Source organism: Carcharhinus amblyrhynchos, chromosome 3 (assembly GCF_965287045.1).
Source record: "Carcharhinus amblyrhynchos chromosome 3, sCarAmb.v2.hapA, whole genome shotgun sequence".
In the NCBI taxonomy this organism is placed as follows: Eukaryota; Metazoa; Chordata; class Chondrichthyes; order Carcharhiniformes; family Carcharhinidae; genus Carcharhinus; species Carcharhinus amblyrhynchos.
The window spans coordinates 36,676,088-36,701,218 of NC_137326.1; the positions used below are offsets into that span (position 1 = coordinate 36,676,088).

General features: G+C 41.3%; 1 protein-coding gene across 11 annotated transcripts in view; it reads right to left on the reverse strand.

Annotated features, from left to right (window-relative positions):
• The window catches only part of magi1b (membrane associated guanylate kinase, WW and PDZ domain containing 1b), a 437,384-nt gene that overhangs the window by 82,860 nt on the left and 329,393 nt on the right, over positions 1-25,131 (reverse strand). For 9 of the 11 annotated variants that reach the window (XM_080183263.1, XM_080183248.1, XM_080183249.1 and 6 more), the window contains 4 exons: positions 16,246-16,449; positions 10,695-10,899; positions 3,958-4,040; positions 2,537-2,572 (listed from right to left, as the gene is read on the reverse strand). In XM_080183263.1, coding sequence (XP_080039389.1) covers positions 2,537-2,572; positions 3,958-4,040; positions 10,695-10,899; positions 16,246-16,449 — 528 coding nt within the window. The remainder of the gene's footprint in view (positions 1-2,536; positions 2,573-3,957; positions 4,041-10,694; positions 10,900-16,245; positions 16,450-25,131) is intronic. The other 2 variants (XM_080183290.1, XM_080183253.1) reach the window with 1 other exon arrangement.

The following is a 25,131-nucleotide window of genomic DNA, read 5'->3' on the forward strand; positions in this document are numbered from 1 at the left end:
AAGGGATGATAGTTTGATCCTCTTTTGTTGGCGTTGGTCATTGCCTGGCATTGTGTGATGTGGAGGTTATTTGCCACTTGTCAGCACTAACCTGGATATTGTTCAGGTCTTGCTGCATTTGGATATGGACTGCTTCGGTATCTGATGAGTCATTAAGGGCACAGTCATGACTGAATATCCCTACTTTTGACGGAGGAAAGGTCTTTGATGAGGCAACTGAAGATGGTTAGGCCTTGGACTTTACCCTAAGGAATTCCTGCAGTGATGTCCTGGAGCTGTAATAATCAACTTCCAACCACCACTACCATCTTTTTTGGCCAGGTATGACTCCAACCAGTGAGGGGTGATGTAGCGGCAATGTGGAAAGCAAACGCTGGGTGGAGCACCTGATCTGGAAAGGGAGCAGTGAAGGAGGTACATTTCTTTTTCCCACCCAAGGTCCAGCAGAGTGCTTGCCCCCTCATCAAAGACCTTTCTTCTATCAAAAGTAGGGATATTCACCCATGACCGCACCTTTACTGACTCATCAGATACTGAAGCAGTCCATATCCAAATGCAGCATGACCTGGACAATATCCAGGCTAGTGCTGACAACTGGCAAGTAACCTCCACACCACACAAATGCCAGGCAATGACCAACGTCAACAAGAGAGGATCAAACTATCATCCCTTGAAATTCAATGGCAACATTGCTGAATCCCCCACTATCAACTTCCTGGGGGTTACCATTGACCAGAGTCTGAACTGGACTAACAGTGTGTATAGTATATTATCCCCACACCTCTACAAACAGTGGCAGCCTCGTGCACCAGCCACAAGATGCACTGCAGGAACTCACTCAGGTTCCTTAGGCAGCACCTTCTATCCCCACGATCACTACCATCTAGAAGAACAGCAGCAGATACCTGGGAACACCACCACCTGGAGGTTCCCCTCCAAATCACTCATCACCCTGGATTTGGAAATGCATTGCTGTTCCTCGTCACTGGGTCAAAATCCTGGAATTACATCCCTAATAATACCTTAGGAGTACCTACACCACGGGAACTGCAGTGATTCAAGACGACAGCTCATCACCACGTTCTCAAGGGCAAGCAGGGATGGTGGTGGTGGGGTGCGAAACTCAGGGAACTTTACCACCTGAAAACTAGCTGCTGAGAGAGTATAAAATTCTGCCTTTTATATGAGTCATGGGAAAAAGATTTAATTGCATAAAGACTTCACCAAGGTGGTTTAAAAAGACAAGCAATTTGAAAAAACTTACTCGAGATGTCTTGCCACCTGTGCACATACATGAGAAAAATAAGCAACGGATAGAAACATGCTGCACCCATCGATATTAAACAAAATGTAATTCAAGAGTGTGTCAATTTGAAAACATTATTGTAGCAACAAAAAAGGATCTTTTGCTCTAAATATTCATAAGATTTTGTATTTCAACTACACCAATCTATGTTTGTCATTTCATTAATGACTATACTAAATTGCCCAGAGTAACACATTTATCTAAACAGCATCTTGAAGGTTTTTATAATTTAGATGGTAATGAACTTCTCAACTCAGCTTGGTACAACCTTAGCTGAATGCAGCGACACACTGTACTGCTCACTAAGCCAGCAGCAGCAGTCGGCGACTAGTTCAGACTATAAGAAATTACCAATGGTTACAGGAATGAGAGGCACTCTCAATTAGTCCTGGAGTAATAAAGTATCATTTATTTATGAAAAACACACTTGCAGGTTCAAAGTTCTGTAAAAAGATAATTTTGGGAAAAATTTAAAGGAGGCTCTGGTATTAAGTCTGGAGTCTGTAACGATTCTGCCATTTACAGATCAAGAGTGCCTCTCATTTGCTTGTTTGTTATCAAATCCTTTCGCCTTCCAGCACTATATCTGTTTTTCCCTTTAATCACTCTTGCCTTCCACATGATCACAGATATTCCCTTTTATTTTCTTCCCCTTCCCCATTTGTCTGTCTCTACATATGCTTCAAATGGTTTAATCGCTAAGGTTTGCCAGTTCAGTTCCTAACCTTAAATGTTAGCTCGGTCTCTCGCAACACAAGTGCTGTCTGACCTGGTGATTATTTCCAACATTTTCTGTTTTTATTCTACAGTGTATCTTTCCCTGAGGCTGAATGTATGTACGTTCGTACAAGAACACATGTGTGCAGTATGCGCGCGCACACGCACATCATTCATTGTTAATAGTGGCCTTTTACTCCTGACAATATTTTATGTCATACCCTTTGACTTATCCCATCGACCACAGTAACCACATAGTTGCGCGCTGTATCTTTTCCAATCAATATCCATCGATTACAGAAGGCCAGACTGGTCTAAAGTTACATATTGAGGTTGCTTTCCATTAAAGCACAGAGCTTCCAGTTATTTACAATTACTGAGCCAACCAACAACAGCACTCGTTCCTTTTCATCATAATTATAGTTAAAACACAGAAAAAAAGACCCTAAAAGGTGGTTTGTGAATATTTGTTGAAATACGAGTGACTGCACGCCATGCTATACGGTAAATTACCTATTTCACTGTCCAGTTCCTCTGTGTGTACCCCTTCTTCTCCAAGGCAAGTGCACCAAGCAAGGACAGAAGAAAGCAACAGAAAAAATTTTAGCTAAAATCAAAGTTATATTCACAAGCAGAGATCCCATTCCCGATAGCAGTAGATTCACCCACACAATTAAGAATGTAAACAGGAAACACAAAAGCAATCCCCAAAATCCCAGATTTTCAAAAGAATGTCCAGCATTCCATACCACTTAAGTTGCTGTGTCCATTTTTGGTTGTCCTGTTCAAATGGCTTAAGGAAATGCAATATAAAAATACCTTGTTTATCATATTGATCTTTCAATAATATGTAACTGGCATCATTTTTTAAAAAAATGCCACTACTTTTTTTTCAGCTTATGTAAATACAAAAGATCTCCAGAATTAAAATGAGTTTTGCAAATGAGGACAGCTTACCAAATGGAAAGAGCAATAAGGATGCAGTAATTCTTAAATAAATGAACAACACAGACATGATCCAAGAAAGGAGTTCCCAGAGAAAAAGTCTAATAGAGAATACAATCAAGATGCTTTATATATTCATGCTGTTCTATTTCCAAAGTTATTAAGTTACTCAAAGAACAATACTAATTTAAAGGTCAAATTCAAGCTAGCTTTTTAAAGGAAAGAAGAATTGCATTTCTATTCATCTTTCATGACTTCAGGGCACCTCGAAGAAGTTTACAGATAATGAGGTATTTTTGAACGCTGCTGTAATGTAAAAAAACATGGTAACCAATGTCCTTGATTCAACTTCTCATTTGAAGGACTGCAGCACTGGCAGTACAGCACTCTCTCACTATTGCATTGAAGTGTCAGCCTAGATTGTTGTGTTCAGCCCCCTGGAGTTGGACTTCAATCCACAACCTTTTGACTCAAGAGGCGAGAGTGCTTCCAACTGAGCCAAGGTTGGCATGCAAACAGGAGCAATAGTTTCAACAGAATTAATGATTTAAAAAAAAAATCAATTTGACTAGCACAGTATCACCTATAACTCATAAAAGTTTCAAATCATTTGTAGTCATGGAAACTCGCAAAACTTCCACGTTGAAGAATTTACATTCATTTTTTAGAATGTTGACTCATGAGTGGGTTGATAGCACCTTTACAAAGAGCAGAATTAATAAACATTGCAATGAAACTCTTGAACTGCAAAGTGATCTTTAAAATGGAAGGTACACAACTCAGTCACTATAATGTGTAACTCGGAGTGACATTCCATTAAGTAGTTAAGTGAAGTCATTGAAGCTTTAGAACAGCTAATTATGAGTGGGAAAAAGGCATTTAAGAGCATACATTTGTTAGCAAATCATGCTTTGTTGCAACACATAAATCTTTGAGGAACCAAGTGAATGCTTTAAAGCTGCAGGAATCAGCACAACTCACACACTTACCATCATCTTCACATTCCTCCAGTGGTTTTGGCTGCTTGCTCAAGCACCTTGGGTCAAGCCATGAAGTGGTCTTAGTATTGTGGCTGTGAAGTAAGGCAACATACATTAAGTATTCACACACAATATACATAATCCTGTGAAAGCTTTGGTTACATTTACAAATTCTGTGTCAAAAGCTATTGTAGAATATTCAATTGATTTTATTGAACTTTTAAATGAGGCGTATCGAAAGAATGCAGAGTATAAATAGTAAATGGTACACCGTACTGCAAATGCAACACTACAAGGCGGCAAAATAATTTAAGCAACATCCTCTGAGCAACAGAGCTTGACAGGAAACTGCTCTTAAGGAGCAATAAAAGCAAAATAACGCACAAATTGGAAATTTGAAATAAAAACAGAGAATGCTGGAAAAAATTCAGCAGGCCTGGCAGCATCTGTGGAGAGAGAAAATAGAGTTAACATGTTGAGTCCTAGTGATGTTACAATCCCAATTGATGTTGTTATAACTGTACAGGAAAATCCCAGAATGGAACACTGGCCCAAAAGATTGGAACTTCTAATTATTTTTGGAAAACGTGGAGGAGCAGTCGCAGGACCATTAATTGATTTAATAACATGATAAACATTTATTAAACATGAAAAGTTTGACAATACTCCTTTACTCCCCCCCTTAACTGCACAAGTGTAAACAATTTTCAAAGATAACACTTCCCTCTAAACAAATGACTGTTGCCACTTAACCATTTGTCTGTGGATTTCTCCTCAAATTACACTCCCCCCAGATCAAAGTTAAGAATGTTTCCAAGTTCCACTTTCAAAACAGTGCTTTACATCAGCTGTTGCATTAAGAATTCATTCCAGTTTTTCCAACCATCCTTTCAAGCAATGCTTCCACTTGACTGTTAACAAGGAATTCAGCACCAGTCTTTCCATCTTTGCTTTCAGGTTTATCTTGAATTGCAAAATTCTACACAACCTCAGGTGCTCAGTCCCCATGGAATATCATTGCTCCAAACACTGGAAATAGGTACACCAAACCTTATGATTGTTTCAGATATGTGGCTTGTCTATAGCCAACCTCATCAGCTCTTATCACCTCAAGTCTGACGTTGACTTCTGTGAACAGTATCCTGTCCTCAAGGCATTTCCTCTTTGTTTTTTTTTACCTCAATATCCCTGGAGCGTTTCCATTCCATTTCTAAAACTAATTGTCCTTACGATCCCCTGGAGCTTGCTTTTGCACATCTTACTCCAGTGTATGGCTTGGTTGCTTCTAGCAGAGCTGAAAGCTGTTCACTCTCTGGCGTCCTAGCCCAAACTGCTATAAATCCAGCTAAAACCAAACTCAAAAAGCATTTCTACCCTTAAGATGCCCTGGTTACTAAGCAATAGCTTTATACTTTTCACAGTTTGTTTACTTTATGCTGTAACCCTCTCTAGGCACAATAGAAGCACAGTTTGAACTGATCAAAATTCCCACGTGTACAAACATCTTTGTCTAGCAAGAATCTAACTAGGGTTTACTCTTCCTTACAAAGGAACACTAAATTAAACCCACTTAATACAATGCATTATTTCTAATTAACTATACAAGTATAGATCAGTTAAAACTGCCTGTTTTCCTGACAATTACTCTTTTTCAGCAGTGAAGAAGAGTCATACAGTCCCAAAATGTTAACTTTGTTTCTCTCTTCACAGATGCTGCCTGGCCTGCTGAGTTTTTCCAGCATTCCTGTTTTGAATATTACTTAAGGAGCAGTGTTCAATCCTAAGCAGTTAACTGAAATGCCTCTGATTATATCGATCCTACAGAGGCAAAGATTCACTTGAAAGTTTTAATGCACTTATTTTAAGGCACTGCCAACCAGCCTTGGACATAGAAGCAGTACAGTGAGGAAATTTTGTGATTTCTTTCAAAGTTCTGTGGAATCTGCAATTGCTTTTAAGAGTTTGTGTCAAATGTAAAGGGTTCAGTTGTGATTTTCTTGGGCAATAAGAAATGCTAGTCCAAGTGACCTGGCGACCCTTGACCTCGAAGCAGGACAAATAGGAAGGAAATTAGGAAAGGAGTGATATGGCAGGCTGACACAGAAGAGAGATGCAAACAGAAAGGAGAGCTATGAGCAGTGGAGCTAGAGGGTGAAGGCCCACTTGCTTACACAAAATAAAGCGGAGAGGGCCTGAAGCAGAACACAAAGAATTCCCATGATGTGAAAAATCAGATAACTCTCAGGAAGAAATCTGTTTTTCTGTTTGGCAAAAATAGAGACAGGAGCTCCTGAGGCAATGTGAGAGCTGGTTAAAAAAAAACACCTAAAACCTGGGAAAACTATGTGAATAGTTCAGAGATACTGAAAAGTTGGAAGTTTTCCCTGAAGTCGCCAAACTGTGAACCAGACTGGTATTGATTGGTTCGTTGAAAAACTCTAAAAAGCAGCACCATCAGGACTGCCGTAACTCAAGGGAAAGAATGTTAGTAGAATTGTGGCTTGCTGATGATGATCATATCCGTGAAAGTCAGAGGTGAAGGCTGTTGTTGGATAGGACTCGTGGCCTACCTTCTATGAATGAAGAATAGCATACTGTGGAATTGTGTTGATACACAATGTCAAACATGATGAAGGGGAATACTTGTGGTTGTGAGAGACATATCTTTGTTGTATGGACCATTTGAAGTGAAATTTACCTTTTTTATTTGAAGGATCTTGCGTCTGATAACATTTAATTTGTGTTAGTTTCATTGTATTACAATAAAAGCTACAAAAAATGGAAGCTTGTTGTAATTTATTGATACATTTGTTATTTTCTTTATGGTTTCTACCATGAAGATTGACTAATCTTCTAAGGGAAGGAGTGTTCCTTTGCATTATTCTTCTAGTTGGACTAAGAAACCCTCTGAGAATAATCAGAGCAGATTTAAAAAGAAAGCAAATCGATCAGAAAAACAAGACATATGGTAGTTACTATCTGCTGACAGCAGGGAAGCAGAATGAGTTCAAGGGGACATGAATCTGACAAATGTCAACAAGAACCTAAAAGAAAAATGGTGCAAATGTGTTGCTGAAAGCTTGACTCCGGGAGAAGGATGAAAAGAAAGCAGTCAACATTCTAAGTCAGCCTCAGAAAGTTACTGGAGGAGGGATGGAGTCAATGCATAGTGAATAAAGTTTGTAGCAGAGATTGAAGACAATAGCTATGGTTTTCCCAATACTCAGTCGGAGAAAATTTCTGCTCAAGTGTGGAATGTTAGACGGCAGTCTGATAATACAGAGTGAGCGGAGATGATGAAACAGGCAGTGTCTGGACTTGGGTGCCATCAGCATACATATGGAAAAGCATGAAACATTTAAATGTTAATAGAGAGATTTGGGTTTACTCATACAGGGAACAGAAAAAGTTACCTTGTAGGTACAATAAGCAATTAGGAATACAAATGGCATGTTGACCTTCATTCTAAGGGGATTGGAGTGCATTATCATTCTTAGCCAGACCAGTGACATGGGGGAGATTTGATTAGGAACCAATAATGTTTTTCTTAAAGTACATAAAGTTTGAGAGTCAAGGCGCTTACTATACAAATAAAGCCAGAAATTTCCATGAGTTTTCAACAAATAAAAATAAAATTAATTATATTCATTCAGAAAATTAAAGCAATTTACAATATCTATTTTATACTCTTAACATTCAGGGTCAGTATGAGGCACATGTGAATTAATAGGCAAATGGTGCTCAGGCACACTGCACTATACAATGGATGATCGATGCGACCATAAAAGATGCTATTGATTTGTCAACAGCTTAACCAGATGTTTGTCATATTGTGAGTCAACCAGTCTCACTGAAACTTTTATTAATCTCATGAGGATTTCCAATCTCCTATCTGAAAATCTTGACTTAGAATTCTCTCTGAATATTGCTCCCACTCAGATGGCTTCAACAGACCCACCTTGCAGGGTTTCTATCTGCCCTGTGATTTCTTTCCCCTGGATCTCCTAGAACCCTCAAACTCCATCTTCCACATATAGACTTAGATCTTTGGTTGCGTCAAGTGAAACACTCTGGTTCAAAGGGGTACCTCCTCCCCAGAAACCTGCAGCACTGAGTCACCAATCTTTGGTTGCCTTCTTGGACCATCAGGGCTCCTGTCTCATGCCCTCGTCATTTAAAGTCTACTACTTACCGATCCTTCTTTAATTTGGAGCCTATTTCTCGGCTCCTTTCTCTTAGCAATGGGGCCTACTCTTGAATCCTGTCTTCAACCCTTATCTAGGACTACCTATTTGGGATCTCTCCCATTGTCCCTACCTAGTTTGCAGCATTCTCCCTCCCCTCCTCCCGAGACACATTTATTATTAAAGTGCTCCATGTCAGGTTACTTGACTTGCATTTTCACACCTGTCTGTCTCTTTCCTTCTGCAAGTGCACAGGGCCACTTCTTGGCTTAGAGAGCTTAAAAGAAAACTGCGTACATGCAGACATTTCCTGGCTGGTACATGCGCTGAGACCCAAAGTTCATCAGTAACTAAGTTCCTGATTTCTCAATTAAAGAAGACAAGTATGGGTTGTCACAACTGCAAGGAGAAATAGATCTTGTTACAATTGGATAAAGTTTTGGTGAGATGGCAGCTAAAATACTGTGTAAAATTTTGGTCCCTACATTTGAAGGAAACATAGTTATATTGAAGGCAGTATAGTAAAGCTAGATTAGTCCCTGTGATAAGGGGGTTGTCCTTTTTAGAGAGGCTGAGCAAATTGGGTCTATATTCTCTGGTGTTTAGAAGAATGAAATGTAATCTCATTGAAACACACAATACTATGAAGAGGATTGACCAAGTCAATACTGAGAAATTTTTTCCCCTGACAGGGAATCTGGAAAACAGGGGCATACTCACAAAATAAGGAGCCAATCACTTAGTGTAGATGAGGAGAAATTTCTTCACTTAAAGTATCGTGAGCCTTTGGAATTCTCAATTCCAGAGAGCTGTGGGTCCACCATCATAGTACCATCATATTTGGTCTTTTTTATTCATTTATGGGACATGGGTGTCGCTGACTGGCCAATATTTATTGCCCGTCCCTAGTTGGCCTTGAACTGAGTGGCTCGCTAGGCCATTTTAGAGGGCAGTTGAGTGTCAGCCACACTACTGTGGCTGTGCAGTTACATATAGATCAGACCCGACAAGGACGGCAGATTTCCTTGTTGAAAGGACATTGGTGAACAGACAGGTTTTTCCAACAATCGGCAATGGTTTCATAGTCATCAGTAGATTCTTAATTCCAAATTTTTTTTAATTGAATTCAATTTCCACCATCTGCCGTGGTGGGATTCAAACCCAAAACATTAGCTGAGTTTCTAGATGAATAGTCTAGCAATAATACCACTAAGCTTTCGCCTTCCTAGGGAATCAAGGGATACGGGGATTTAGTGCGACAGTGGAGTTGAAGCCCAAGATTAGCCATGGTAGTAATGAATGCAAAGCAGGCTCGACCAGCTGCTTGGTCTTCTTCTGCTTCTATTTCTTACATTCTTATGAACCCACAGCCTTCTGATTCAGAGGCACGACTGCTGCCACTGAGCCAAACTTTTTCAGTTTCATTTAAACTGAACAGAGTGTGAAGTAATTGGAATAATAATGACTGAAACAGTGGGAAAGCTCGGAATCTATCCAGATTGAGCAAGGAGATGGTGGTGAGAAAAATTTGAATGAGTGTTCTTTGCTCATACAAATAGTAAAGCAGATTGAGGACAGAAATTCTCTGTTAAAGAAAATTGACAAGACAGTTGGATCAAATTAACCCAGTTAAATACCCCAGGAAGCTTTTAAAAAAAATCTTCTTTCCTTCTTTAAGGCAATCCTGCATCATGTTCTTTTTACAGATTTCTTTTACATCCACTGTGCTACTGGCTTATGATCCAGCAACATTGCAGATTTAAATCCCTCCATGACCACATTTCTCCCAATTTGTGTCATCTCCTCCAGCTCTCCAAGAACACTGCATTCTTCCAATTCTGGCTCTTGCTTTCCCACGCCCCATCACTGGAATGCATACGTTCAGCTGAAGTTTCAGAATTCCCACCCTAAACCTTTCTGCCGGTCCTCCCTTTGGATGAAACTTAAAACCCAACTCTTTGGCCAAAATATTTGCAACCTCTCTTAATATCTCCAGTATCAAATTTTCACATGTTGTCTGATAACACTCTCATGATGCACGTTGGACCATTTTACTATATTAAGGGCGATTTCTAAATGCAAGTTGTTGTTGCTGTTGAGATGTTTCTTTGCCTGGTGTCTGCTGATGTTTCTGTCCATTGTGACACAAGAACGTGCATGGAAAATACACCTGTGCGACATCACTGCAATTATCCTAAACTGGGAGGTCTTGACCATGATCTCACTCCCTAATGAAATAATGGTCAAAGCCCACAATCCACTCGTGGAGAATTCGGGATTAAAAACATGTGGTATACCACACATCAATACCAGTGTTAGCAGCATAATCAGCAACAATACAGATCTTTGAAATAGATGCATTCTTCAGCACACAGTAAGTACTTTGCACATTGAATATACAACAATTGATAAATTATTTCATTCCCAATGCAAGTGTGCTTAATTTTCCCAAGTCAGTAAGAAGTGTTAATCTTTAATGAATAAAATCTATAATCCATCACAGATTTCCAGTTCACACACTGCCAATGCACTCAATGAAGTTCCAGTAAAAACAAAACTCACTCAATAAAATAGACTTCCCCATTTTCAGTAAATGCCATTTCCAAGTTGTCAGGCAAAGGGCCAAGGCTGTCTGTTGTTAGATTGGAGTTCTGTACTGGTGGCTGAGGCAGCTCTGTGCAATGGATATTGGAGCTATTGAGGTTGTTGTACTGAGGTGCCACTTCTTTGGGGGTGTGAGTGTTTTGTTCGTCTTGTTCACTGGAATCTGAAAACAGCCAGCAGAATGTTAAAGTCAGAAGGGAAAAAAAAACATTTTTTCACTGTTTGGTTCCAGATTTCTAAGGTAGAGTTATGTGACTGAGCTGTTAATAAGTCAGCAGACTAAAACAGAATAAATTGTCAATTTTCAAATGCGAAGCAGTGAAAAGAATACATAATCAAAACGGTATTGATGGAAAAAGTTGACATCATTGAACATGCCAACAACGTTTTTCCATTTCCATTCAAATAAGTTAACAGACTCACCACTGTATAATCAGTAATGAGGAAAACTGCCAGCCTCACTGTCCCACCTTTGAACTGACAGCAACTTCAGAAATTTGCATAGATAAATGGGGAAATGCAGAAGCTGCCGTCAGTGATTCTCCCCTTTCCAGAGAGTGCATTGTTAAGGTCCACCCAGACTGCAGTCTGGAAATCATTGGACTAACAACAAGTTCCACTTTCAACGATATATCCTGCTGTAAACTTCAATGTCATGGCATTACTGCTAAACAGCCTCACTGAACTTGGAAGTGTAACTTTTTGCTGAGTATCAAATTTCTCCATTGTGATAAAATATCCTACATTCTCAAAATAATGGGTGGCACAGTGGCACAGCAGTTGGTACTGCTGCCTTACAGTGCCAGGGATCCGGGTTCAATTCTGGCCTCAGGTGAGGGCCTGTGTAGTTTGTACATTCTCCCCATCTTTATGAGAGTTTCCTCCAGGTGCTCCAGTTTCTTCCCATAGTCCAGAGACATACAGGTTTAAGTTGACTGGCCATGCTAAATTGATCCTTAGCATCAGGGAGATTAACAGGGTAAATAGGGCTTGGGTGGGATAGTTGTCGGTGCAGGCTTGATGGTCCAAAATGGCCTCGTTCTTCTGTAGGAATTCTATGATTTATTTCAAGCTGTTTATAATGTTTGAGCTTCTACCTTAACTTGATGCCTTATGCATTTATTTTGCTATCTGTAAGTTCAGAGCAAAGAGATTCAGTGACTTTTACTCCCTGGTTTGCTACTTTTGGGAATACTTAAATGTGAGTGACTGCTTATCCTTCGCACCTGGAGATCTCCTCAACTTGGTGCCAGAAAAGCACTGAGATCGTGTAAAGGAAATCCATGCCATGTAGATAGCTAGCCCTTTGTGGACAGCTCTCTAAAAGTTCATTGGCACGAGCCTTTGCCTCACTGCTGACCTTTAAATTAACCCCGTTAAACAAATCAAGAGTCTGATAGCCAGTTCACAAAGGAAGCCCTGGAAGTAAAGTTGATCCATTATCAAATCACATTAAATAATTTTCACAAAGACAAATTTCATAGCATTATGGAATCCTTACAATGTAGGAGGCCATTCGACTCATCAAGCCTGTAACAACCACAATTCAACCCAGGTCCTAACCCCCATAGCCCCACACATTTACCTTGTTGATCTCCTTGACACTAAGGATCAATTTAGCAAGGTCAACCGACCTAACCCACACATCTTTGGAGTTTCGGAGGAAACTGGAGCGCTCGGAGGAAACTCACGCAGACACGGGGAGAATGTGCAAACTTCACACAGACAGTCACCTGAGGCTGGAATCAAACTCGAGTCCCTGGTGCTGTGAGGCAGCAGTGCTAACCACTGTGCCGTGATGCGGCCCATGACATTCACCAGCAACCACCATTCTGTGATTGGCGATTATGTGGTATTCAATAACTCATCTGCATCACCTAATGAAACTTCACTGAAGGCACTGATGTTGAATCAGACGTTGTAGAAAGTATTCACAGCAACGCAGATTATTGTGGACAAAAGGCCCTCCCCTCTTGTTGAGCATAATCTAAAATATCTAGACCACATTCTGAAAAACAATTCCCACAGGAAAATGCACAACTTAGGGCTTGAATAAAAGCTTATATTGCAGTGCTTTCTATTTTTAAAAAACAATGACATGATTCTCCTCTTATTTACAAAGAGATCAGTTTAATTGCCTATGTACTCTTTAGCTTGGCCAACAGTATTGGCAGCAGATTTCCTGATTTACATATATACACAATTGATTACTTCATTTAGTAGAAAGAGCACATGTTGTGCTGCAATGCAGGTTTACTGCCAATAACTCTGTGATGTACTGACAGTCTTGACAATTAAAAATGTTTATGAAAAATTAAACAATCAGGAATGAGAACCTTTACATATCACTGAAAGAAAAAAAGATTTTTATTGCTGTAACACTTTATCACCTATCAGAAATATCTCTAAGTGCTTCATGTTACAGTGAATAACTTTAAAATGTAGCGTCTGTTGATATGTACACAAACACAGTAGCTATTTTGCGCACAGGCGCCAAAACAAGAAATAAAAAATGAATTGATAAATCTGTTATTCACTGGGTTGTTCGAGGAATATAGACTTTCCTTGCTTTGATTTGATTTATTATTGTCACATGTATTAGTATAAGTGAAAAGTATTGTTTCTTGCGCGCTACATAGACAAACCATACCACTCATAGAGAAGGAAATGAGAGTGCAGAATGTAGTTTTACAGTCATAGCTAGGGTGTAGAGAAAGATTAAATTCACGCAAGTTAGGTCCATTTAAAAGTCTGATGGCAGCAGGGAAGAAGCTGTTCTTGAGTCAGTTGATACATGACCTCAGACTTTTGTATCTTATTCCTGATGGAAGAAGGTGGAAGAGTGAACGTCTGAGATGCGTGGGGTCCCTGATTATCTGGCTGCTTTGCCGATGCAGTAGGATCGATGTAGACAAAGTCAATGGATGGGAGGCTGGTTTGCATGATGGATTAGGCTACATTCATGACCTTTGCTTCTATAAATAGCATTTTTAATGGTCAACTGGCCAGAACAAGCAGGAAAGACTTCAACTTGGAATCCCACCTGAAGAAAGGCATTGTAAAAATGTGGCAGTCACGTGACACGACAGTGGAATATTACCCTGGGTTATACATATAAACGTAAGTTATTGTAGGCTTGTGTGGTGCCATTAACATGGGAAAAATGTCCCAAAGTGCTCCATGGAAGCCAAAAGCACCAAGCCAATGAATTAAGGAACTGTTCAGGGGAACAGCCAAGATTCTAGTCAGAGAGGAGGATTTTAAGGAAGGTCTTGAAGAAGAGGAATGAGAGATGGCGAAACAGCAAGGTTTTGACTGCAAAAATCAGACTATGGGGCCTATGTGGGTGGTATGGAGGCACAGCAGCCTCACAGCACCAGGGAACCTGGTTCGATTCCCAGTATGGGTCACTGTCTGTGCGGAGTCTGCAAATTCTCCCCACGTCTGCATGGGTTTCTCCGGGTGCTCTGGTTTCCTCCCAGAAAGACATGCTGGCTAGGTACATTAGCCATGCTAAATTCTCTCTGTGACCTGAACAGGTGCCAGGGGATTTTCACAGTAATTTCATTGCAGTGTTAATGTAAGCCCACTTGTGATACTTCTAAATAAACTTAAATTGAAGGTAGCTGAAGGCAAAGCCACCAGTGTAGTGAAAGGAGAGGAGGTGCAGAAGGAACTAGGCATTTGAGGGATGCAAAGTTCAGTTGAAGGAGGAGGGGTTAAAGCTATGAAAAAGGAAATAAAAAGAAAAAAATTAAAACGGAGATGACCTGAGACAGGTCAGTGGGATTCTATATGAAGCCAGACAAGGAAAGCAGATCAGCTATGGTGGTATTTCATGCGGTGCAGGCTTGCAGGGCCAACCCCTACAAGTGCTCCTACTTCTGTGTTCTTGTGTTCAGAGTTTTCAATGTTGCTAAAGGAGCAGCAGGGACCGGCGGGAAGGGGGAGCGGCGGGGATGAATCCTGCATGAGTCCATGATTGAGACAGGACCAATTTTTAATTGGAGAACACTGGTGATTCACACGAGACCAGATGGCAAACAAGCAGCCTGTCAAACGGAGAGTGGTAGAAGTAGAACAGAGCTGCCATGTGAAAGCTGAATCCATGTCTGCAGATGATGTTACCAAGGCGCAGCCTGGAGATGGAGGATAAAGGATGGATCCTCAGGGAAACTAACAGTGCAAGAACAAATTTAAAAGATAGTTTCATGCAAATGCTTGACTAAGTAGTAAGCAGATGGCCAATCTGATTTTTTTTAATTCTTCCATGGAGCATGGGTATCACTGACCAGGCCAGGCCGGCATTTTATTTCCTATCCAATAACGGCCCTTGAGAAAGTGGTAGTCAGCTACCTTTTTGGGCCACTGCAGTCCCCATAGTGTAGATACTTCCTTCCTAACCACACAGTGTATCAGGATTTTGACTCAATGACAGTGAAGGAATGGCAATATATTTCCAAGTCAGGATGGGGTGTAACGTGGAGCGGAATGTCCATGTGATGGTGTTCCCATGTGCCTTCTGTCCTAATCATTCTTGAAGATGGAGGTTGTGGGTTTGGAAGATGCTTGTCAAAGGAGCCATGGTGAGTTGCTGCAGCACATCTTGTAGATGGTACATACTACTGCCACTGTCGGCAGTGCAGGGTGTGGATGTTGGAAGTGAGAGGAGGTGTGCCAACCAAGGGAGCCGCTTTGCCTTGGATGGTTCTGAGCTTTGGGTTTTGTTGGAGCTGCACTCATCCAGGCTGGTGGAGAGTATTCCATCACACTACTGGCTTGTGCCTTGTACATGATGGGCAGGGTTTGACAGTCAGCAGATGAGTTACTCTCTTCTGAATGCTCGGTCTCTGACCTGCTCTTGCAGTCAATGTTTATAAAGCTGGTCCAGTTCATGCTTTTGGTCAACAGTAACTCCCATGATGTTGATAGTGGGGGATTCAGCAATAGCAGTGCCACTGAATGTCATGTAGACATGGTAAGATTCTCTCTTGTTGGAGATGGTCATTGTCTGGCAGTTATGTGGCACAAAAATCACTTGTCACGGAACAGTCCAAGTTTGAATGACGCCCAGGTCTTGCTGCATGTTGGCATGGATTTCTTCATTATCTGAGGAATCATAAATGCTGCTGAACACTACGCAATCCAATCATCAGCAAACATCCCGACTTTGGACCTTATAATGGAGGCAATGTTATTGGTAGAACAGCTGAAAATGACTGGGCCTAGGACACACCCGTGAGTAACACCCGCAGCAATGTCCTGTGATTGAAATGACTGACCTGCAAAACCGCATATCTTATTTGTGCCAGGTATGACTCTTACATTTATTCTTCTACAATACTGTAATACATATTTATCTCTGCAATATCTTAGCTCATGTGCACCATAATTAATTTCTTCCTTCTGTTTTGTTCTAAATGTGCCAAGAAAGCTTTGATGTATGGAGTTGATCATCATTACAATGGTTTTTTTTAAGGCAGAATGTTGAGATTTGCTGATAGTTTACCTGTAAAACTACTATTCATTTCAGGGTTTTCCTCGTCATCTTCGTTTTCTGGCTGCTCTATTCCAGCATTTTGCATATCATTGTATGATTTGCTTCGTTTTGGAGTTGGCTGTGTGCCAGCATGAGGGCCTCGCAAAGCATCACTGGTAATTACTTCCCCACTGAGTGGCTGGATTGGAGGTTTGGGCGTTCCATAATAGTTACCTAGGCAACAGGAACAAATTTACATGTTAAATTCAGAAACAGAAGTAACTTGTTAAAAGCTGAGCTACCATTATTTTCTTTCCCCTCTGAATAGCTGAGAAATAACTATTTCTTTCTCCCTTTAATCAAAGGACAACTGCTTTGTTCTGCCATCAGTATCACGTGTATCCAAAGGAGGTACCCATTAATTTACTTTTCAACATTTGCTACGTATTCATTTAACACTTGCGCTGTTCCCTCGTTTCCGTAAATACTTACACTTCATTTCTAAGATCAAGTGTCAGATCAAGCTCAAGATGGGCGCAATGCCTTAGCTTGTCAGCTTGGATCTTGTTTGAATCTCTAATGGGGACCTTGAATTGGATTCAATTGGATCTAGAATTTGGTTTTTAGAACAAGCAAAGAATGGGTTTGCCCAATCCATTCTGAGCATTGGCTTTGTAACTTTTAAGAATGGAGTTAAAAAAAAACTTGAACTTTATTCATTCACAGAGAATTGAAACCAATCACATATAAGACATTGCTGAGGACACACTTGGAATACTGCGCACAGTCCCGGTCACCCTATTATAGAGAGGACATTATTAAACTAGAAAAAATGCAGAAAAGGTTTACAAGGATGCTACTGAGACTTGATGGTTTGAGCTATCAACAGAGGCTGGATAGACTGGGACTTCTTTCTCTGGAGCATAGGAGACTTGGGGGTGATTTTATAGAGGTCTATAAAATAATGAGGGGCATGGATCAGCTACATAGTTAACATCTTTTCCAAAAGGTAGGGGAGTCTAAAACTAGAGGGCATTGGTTTAAGATAAGAGGGGAGAGATACAAAAGGGTACAGAGGAGCAATTTTTTCATATAGAGTGTCTGAATGAGCTGCCAGAGGTAATAGTAGAGGCCGGTACAATTTTGTCTTTTAAAAAGCATGTAGACAGCTATATGCGTAAGATGAATATGGAGAGAAATGGGCGAAAGCAGGCAACTGGACTAGCTTAGTGGTTAAAATAAAAAGGGCAACATGGACAAGTTGGGCCAAAGGGCCTGGTTCCATGCTGTAAACCACTATGACTCTGAGTACAATGGTTGGATTTTGTGATTAGCAGTGAAGAAATGGTGCTCACTGCTACCCTTGAAGAAAGCTGCCTACAAAGTTCAAACAATGTGTGTGGAGTGGACTTCCCCTTTCCCAACTGCAGCTTAAATATGCCGTCAACTTAACGGGATATCTTAGTGTGCAGCTGTGATGAAACCAATTACACTGAAGTATACTCACAGACAGCAAACCAGGAAATGAAAGGCACTGAATTTCTACACTTCTAAATAATCAGGTAGTCGGATAAGTTGTGACGAATGGGTTAAAGTAGAAACTACAATTTTATCAATAAACATTGAAAATGACAAAAATAAGGATTTTCATGCATCATTCCACTAATTTACAGGGTCAATGAGGCTGGTTAATAGTAATTGTGGGCTTAGTACAAAAATTGAAAACATCAGTCAACAAGGTGTAAAATTTTCAAGGTCTTACAATGAGGTTAAAATCTTTCTTGTTTCATTGGGATGGGAGTTTCGCTGGTAAGGCCAGCATTTGTTGCCCATTGCTGCTTGGCCTGGAGAAGGTCATGGTGAGTCGCCTTCTTGAACTGGTGCAATCCAGTTGCCAATGTAAAAGTGGACTCTTTTTTGTCAATTCACTGATTGCTTAGGGATTGCAGTCTGTTGGAATTTCAACAGCACATCCTCAGGAGTGTAGAATTGCTGACAGCAAGTTCCGAATTTCCATGTTATTCTCTGCATGTGTGGACACCCGAAATTGCTGTCCATTTCAGAGGAATAATGGCGATAAATGTTGACAGTTTCGCTGTAAAATCTGGGTCAATAGTTTGCTCTGCAATTTTGCGCTGACTTTAAAAATAACAGTCAAATTTTAAGATGAGCAGTCATAAATTGCTGGTTTTCAGTATTTTTCAAACAACGAAGGCAGGCAACATCAAGATCTCAGCCAGCTACGTTTTGTGTGCATGGAATTTTAAGAACATAAGAACTAGCAGCAGGAGGAGGCCATTTGGCTCTGCGGGCCTGCTCCACCATTCAACAAAATCATGGCTGATCTTTTTGTGGACACAGCTCCTATTACCTGCCCATAATCCTTAATTGTTTTACTGTTCAAAAATCTATCCACCTTTGTCTTACAAAAATTCAGTGACATAGCCTCAACTGCTTCACTGGGCAGCAAATTCCACAGATTCACAACCCTTTGTGTGAAAAAGTTCTTCCTCAACTCAATCCTAAATCTGTTCCCCCTTATTTTGAGGCTATGCCCCCTAGATCTGGTTTCACCTGCCAGTGGAAACAACCACCCTGCTTCTAACTTGGTTATTCCCTTAGTAATTTTATATGTTTCGATAAGATCCTCCCTCATTCTAAACTCCGATGAGAATAGCCTCAGCCTACTCAGTCTCTCCTCATAAGCCAACCCTCTCAATTTTGGAATCAACCTAGTGAATCTCCTTTGCACCCCCTCCAGTGCCAGTATATCCTTTCTCAAGTAAGGAGACCAAAACTGTACACAGTACTCCAGATGTGGCCTCACCAGCACCTTATATAGTTGCAACATAACCTCACTGTTTTTAAACTCCATTCTTCTAGCAATGAAGGACAAAATTCCATTTGCTTTCTTAATTACCTACTGCACCTGCAAATCAACTTTTTGTGATTCATGCACGAGGACACCCATATCCCTCTGCATGCTGCAATTTTTTATCACTTAAATAATAGTCCATTTTGCTGTTATTTCTACCAAAATGATGACTTCACATTTACCAACATTGTACTCCATCTGGTATTCTTGTTAGCATCTAGAACTTTGTAACTGCCTTTGAAAGGAGCCTGTGTTTGGGGACAATTCCAATTATTGACTGAAGTCTTTTTTCAACAGGATTTGAGACTGTGGAATCAGCTTTATTGGAGTATTAGAATACAGAAGGTAGCAAACCATCTGGAGAAATCTATTTTAACAAGGTGATATACAAGGAAATTTAGAGAGGATATTTTGAAGCTCATATCAACTGGATGTTCGACAAATGGACCTAGTCTTTGTACAATAATGTTGTCTTGGTTACATTGTAGGCAAGGGAGGGAGGAAGAAATCCATCAATTGATACATAATGTCAGTGTCTTCAAGGCAGCTTAACGATAGTTGTATTCCAAGGAAGCTGGCAGGAGCTCAAATAAAGGTTTCCATTGACTAATGTCTTAAGGGATTATTTCATCAACCTCAAGTGGTTTGCTGGACTATGGAAAATGGCACTGTCTTTGTTACCCTGGAGGCATTGTCACTGGTGAGACGGTGATCTTGTAGAAAACTGTGGCATGGTCATGAATGACAGTTCTGGGAGCTCAGAAATGTGGAGATGGTTTAGAATAATTTGGCAGCATCAAATAACTGTACTGATGGATTCAATTAATTGACTTATCAGTTGAGCTAAATAGTTAAAGATAGTGATACAAATAAACAATACTTTTTGTCCTGGTTGTATCTCTTCTCAAAATGACAATGGGTGGAATTTCCCTCCCTAAAATACTAAGTAACATAATGGCAAGAATACTGGAGAGACCTGTGCTGGTCTGTCTAGCAAGGTCCGGACCACAATCGACCACACTCAATTTTTTTTTTGGAAAGTGGAGACTTGCGTGCTGGTGTTTGGGGGAAGCTGCACAAAACTTCAGTGCACTGGAAGACCGCTGCCCACCCGCACGGACATCAGGACCACCTGCCTCCTCATCAGTGGCATGTTTCTGCGCCTCCCTGACATGGATCACCAGCATCGAGGCAATGTTGATCCCCTTCACAGGCTCCACTTCATGACCCATGCACGACAACCAGCTCCCTCCCACCTCCCACCCCCCACCCCCCACCCCAAAGCCTGCCCCCAGTCATACCCTGCTTAGGTCCAACCCCCCACTCAACCCCCACCCCCCACTTTGGCACTACCAGTGTGCCTGAAGGGCACTGCCCAACCATGTCCCTAGCCACCTGGGGGCTTCAATGGCCTCCAAGCCTCCTGACATGGCTGTTGTTCCTGGTCTCTGCTAGTGGAGACCAGTAGTGACTCTTGATAGTCTCATGCACTGCCTGAAAGTCGGAGGGTCCCAGGAGCTGGGAAAATCTGGTGTTGAATGGGCTATGCAAATTTAAATACTACTTTAAATGAGCTAATCGGCAAAGGACAGGATCTGGTTTGCGCCATTGGAAAGGGACCGGGATAATTGCAAACTGTCTGGCACCGGGCACGAAGCCAGTTTTTAAGGCCTACACACTATTTTCCAGAATCAGCGTGATCTGCACCAGGAACAAAGGGGGAAAAAAAACCATGAAAAAACATAATACAAAGTTAAACTCCCAAAATAATATTACATTACTGAGATATGAGGAGAGGCTGGATAGGTTTGGGTTGTTTTCTTTAGAGCAGAGAAGGCTAAGGGGAGCGAAGGGGTGGAATCAGCCTGGAAGTGGCTGTTTCCCTTGGCTGAAGGGTTAATACAAAAGGGGCATAGTTTTAAGGTGAAGGGCAGGAGGTTTAGAGGGAATTTGAGGAAAAAATGTTTTTACTCACAAGGTGGTGGGAGTCTGGAATGGACAATAGTAGAGGCGGGAAACCTCTCAACCTTTATAAAGTACATGGATGAAATGTCATAACATTCGAGGCTATGGGCCAAGTGCTGGGACATGGGATTAGTATAGAATTAGTGTAGCTTTGTCGGTACAGACTTGGTTGGACGACGGGTCTCTTCTGTACTGTACGACACTGGTGAACAGTTCAAGCACTATGTCGATTTATTCATTGAACAGCACAATTAATTTGTAAAGCTACAAATTTGCCACCGGTAAAAACGAAATCATCTCAGATTAAAAAAGCTTTATGATTGTCCTTTAACAACTCATCCTTTCCCAGACGCTAATATATTAAAAGCGTTGACTCTTAATTTTGTTGACAAAAACTCCAGTCAGGAGTTGGCAAATTCTAACAAAGTCTTGAGGCAGATAAGAAGTGACTGAAACTTAAAAGGATGTGAGCTGTCTCATAATGTAGTAACTTCTCTCGTGTACATCCCACAAACAACCTTAAAATATCTTGGAAGAAGAATGGTGCAATGTTCAATAAAACTTTGAGATGGTCAGGAAAACAAACAAGTTCATCCATTCACCCAACCGAGATACCCAAGTGGACAAAGCACAGTATGTAGCAAGATATGCAACATCTTCCAGACCCATCTGATGTTGGACAAGCCAATCTAAGTTAGCATGGCAAAGAAGATAAAAATTGGAAAACAATGGGAGGGAATTTTCCCATTCCGCCCACCACGGGAATCGTAGTGGGCTTGCGATGGATCATACAAAGGACCGCTGACCTTGGATGGGACTTTCCAGTCATGGGATGAGCACGGCCAGAAAATCCCACTCAACATGTTCAGTTCATAGAGTTGGTGGGACACGGGACTTGGGTTCCCATTGCAAACAGCTATCCCCAATGAAAATGCTCATTTATCACAATCTAATGAGGACATTTGTCAAACTTTACTTCCAGTTGCTTCCACGACCAAATCAGCTGCTGACACACAGTTCAGGAACACACAAAGTGTCACTGAAAGGATAAAATAAAGAAGGCCTGCTGATACTCTCAGAACCTGGGAAGAGCCACCACCTTCAGGGGAGGCGGGAGCTAACACTTAAATCCACTTGCCTTAGGTGGTTATTACCAATTATCAATCAGTTGTTGATTAAATACCACCAGAACACTGGAATTCTGAGCAGAGTCCAAATCCTCAGTAACCCAAGTTTAAAATTGCTTCTCGCCATGCCTACTTTTAGTTTCGATAAGAATGGAAGCTATCAATTTTGTGGGAAAGATACAGGGATATTACCAGCTGGAGTTTTCTGGCCATTCTCACCCTGCTTCCGCTACCAGTGAGAATGGAGAATATGGTGCTCAGCCAAATCTCCGTTCACTGCAGAAGGGCAGAAAAATCCCGGCTGTGAGTGAGGTCGGAGAATCCGACTTGGATATGTGAATCCTGTACCTATAGAAAATAAACATCATTTGGATTTTTAGCTTTAGCCCAGGTTACAAAAAGTTACAAATTTAGAACATGAATAAATCACCTCAGATTATTCAGCCCTTTCTTGGTGAATACCAGATAATACTACTAATTTTTCTATGGGATCGGTAAGCATCGTAGAGCTTGCTTGTGAAAGAATCACGGACTGTTTTCAATCCTAATTCCTCCAACAAAAACTGGAAGGCCACGCTCACACCTGGTATGGCAGAGTGTGGACAGTATCACACTCATCAACACAGCTTACTTTCCAAGCATAACTATTAAGGGAAGTATCCAGATTTGTGATTTAATAATTTATAATTGATTATATCGAGTGCAAGCAGATGATTTTGGAAGGAATTCAACAAAATATGTTACACACCAGGAGAACGGGATTAACAGCTCCCAAATTAGACTCCAATTATAGTAGTTACTGCACATCAGACACAAATCTGTTCAATGACTATCTCCAGCTATTGTATCACATTTCCTCTATGTTCAATCTATCAGTGTGTGTGGTGGCGTGCCCCTTTGGGGGCAAGCACTCGGAGAGTCTCATGACCTGCTCAGCCAAGAAAGAATGTAGGTTTTCCTTGCAGCTAGGAGTCTGGAGTTGTAGATTACAGTAACATTTATATCACTTACTGTAAATAGCTACTTAACAAACCACTCACTCCTTAATCTACTTGGTTGCTGCCTTCCTTTATAATATTTAGTGACAAGGATCAATTGGACTGCCTTCCTCCCACTGCAGAGGTTGGGAGAGCAGACCTTGTGTGGAAGCAAACTCGTTCAGCAGTCTGAGTGTGTCAAAATGCCCCTTTTTTGGAAATAAGACCCATTCGACCCTAAAATAGAGCAGTAGATGCACTAAGTCAAATGCCTGCACCATTTTTTTTTGAAAGGTCAATGAAATGGGGTGGGAGAATGAGGAACAGAAGCAGAGGCTAGTCATATCAACAGCCTACAAGTATGCATTTCAACATAGGCCACCGCACACAATTCACACACAGACGCATTAAGATGCCTTCCCCCAGCCGAAAGTATACCACCTCCACCGGTACCACTTGGAATTGTTCTTACCCTAAACATTTTGGATACGTTGCCCATGTCGGCACAACAGGTCAGGTTTTGGACCCAGAAAGACCCCATATTTTCTTGAGTTAGCCATGGCTGGCATTGCAATAACAGGTCTGAGCAATTAAGGCCCTTTCAGATAAGAAAGGTTAAGTTAAGTTTTGAGGACAATGTATTACCAGGAGCAAGGGTGGTCATTCCCACTCCTGCTAGAAAGTTCCAAGAGTTACATTGTGCCCATCCTGGGATAACAAAGATGAAGATGCTCACTTGCAGGATGGATACCAACATTAAGAATCTGATCAACGTGACCAGCGTCAAATGCAGCAAAATTGCCGTCTGCTGCCCGCCGCCCTAATACACTGTTGGGAGTGGCCAGGTCAACTGTGTGTCGATTTTGAAGTTCCACTCATGGATGCCATGTTCCTGCTTATAATAGATTTGCACTCCAAATGGTCAGACTTGCACAAAATAAAATCCATGACCTCATCATCAACGGTCGAGAAATTGCGAGACATTCGCCACACGTGGCTTGCCCACAGTGCTAGTATCTGATAACAGGACTGCTTTCACTAGTGAAGAGTTCTAGTATTTCATGAGAAACAATGGCGTTCAACAGACTGAAACTCCACGCTACCTCCCTGCTTCAAATGGACTGGCTGAAAGAGCTGTCCAACATTCAAAGCCGTGAAGAAACAGGCATCAGCCTCACTACAAACCAAACTAGCCCGTTTCCTGGTTGCCTATAGAACACCCCCACATGTCACCACAGGTGTTATACTTGCAGAGTGACTAATGGGCAGACATATTAGAACAGTTGGATCTCGCATTTCCAAATTTGACGGAGAAGGTGGAGGCAAAACAGAACACATAGAAGCATCACAACTCGACAAAAACAGAGAGGGCATTTGAGGTGGAGGACTCGGTAGATGTAAAGAATTGTTCTACTGGTCCCAATTTGATCCCTGGAACAATTGTGGCCAGATGGAATCAGTGCCATATTTGTCCAAGGAAAAAGAGTAAAGAAACACCTGGGCCACTTGAGGAGGAGAGAATCTCACCCAGAACCGGTGGGGCAATCCACCCCTACTATGCCTGTTGGCGATATTGCTCTGAATGAAATTAATGCAGCAGCAAGCTACACCAAGGAAGAGGAGATTGTGAGGATGGTATATTATCAGGAGCAAGGCTGGTCATTCCCACTCCCGCTGGAAAGTTGCAAGAGTTACATTGTGCCCATCCTGGGATGACAAAGATGAAGGTGCTCACATGCATGTGTGTGTGTTGGGTTGGAGTGGATGCCGACATTGAGAATCTGATCAATGTCAAAAGCAGCAAACTTTGCCTTCTGCCACCTAATGCACCCTTGGGAGAGGCCAGGTCAACTACACATTGATTTTGCAGTCCCATTTATGGGCACCGTGTTCCTGCTTATAATCGATGCCCCCTTCAAACGGTCAGACATATACAAAATGAAATGAAGAAGTTATCTGGACTGACACAATT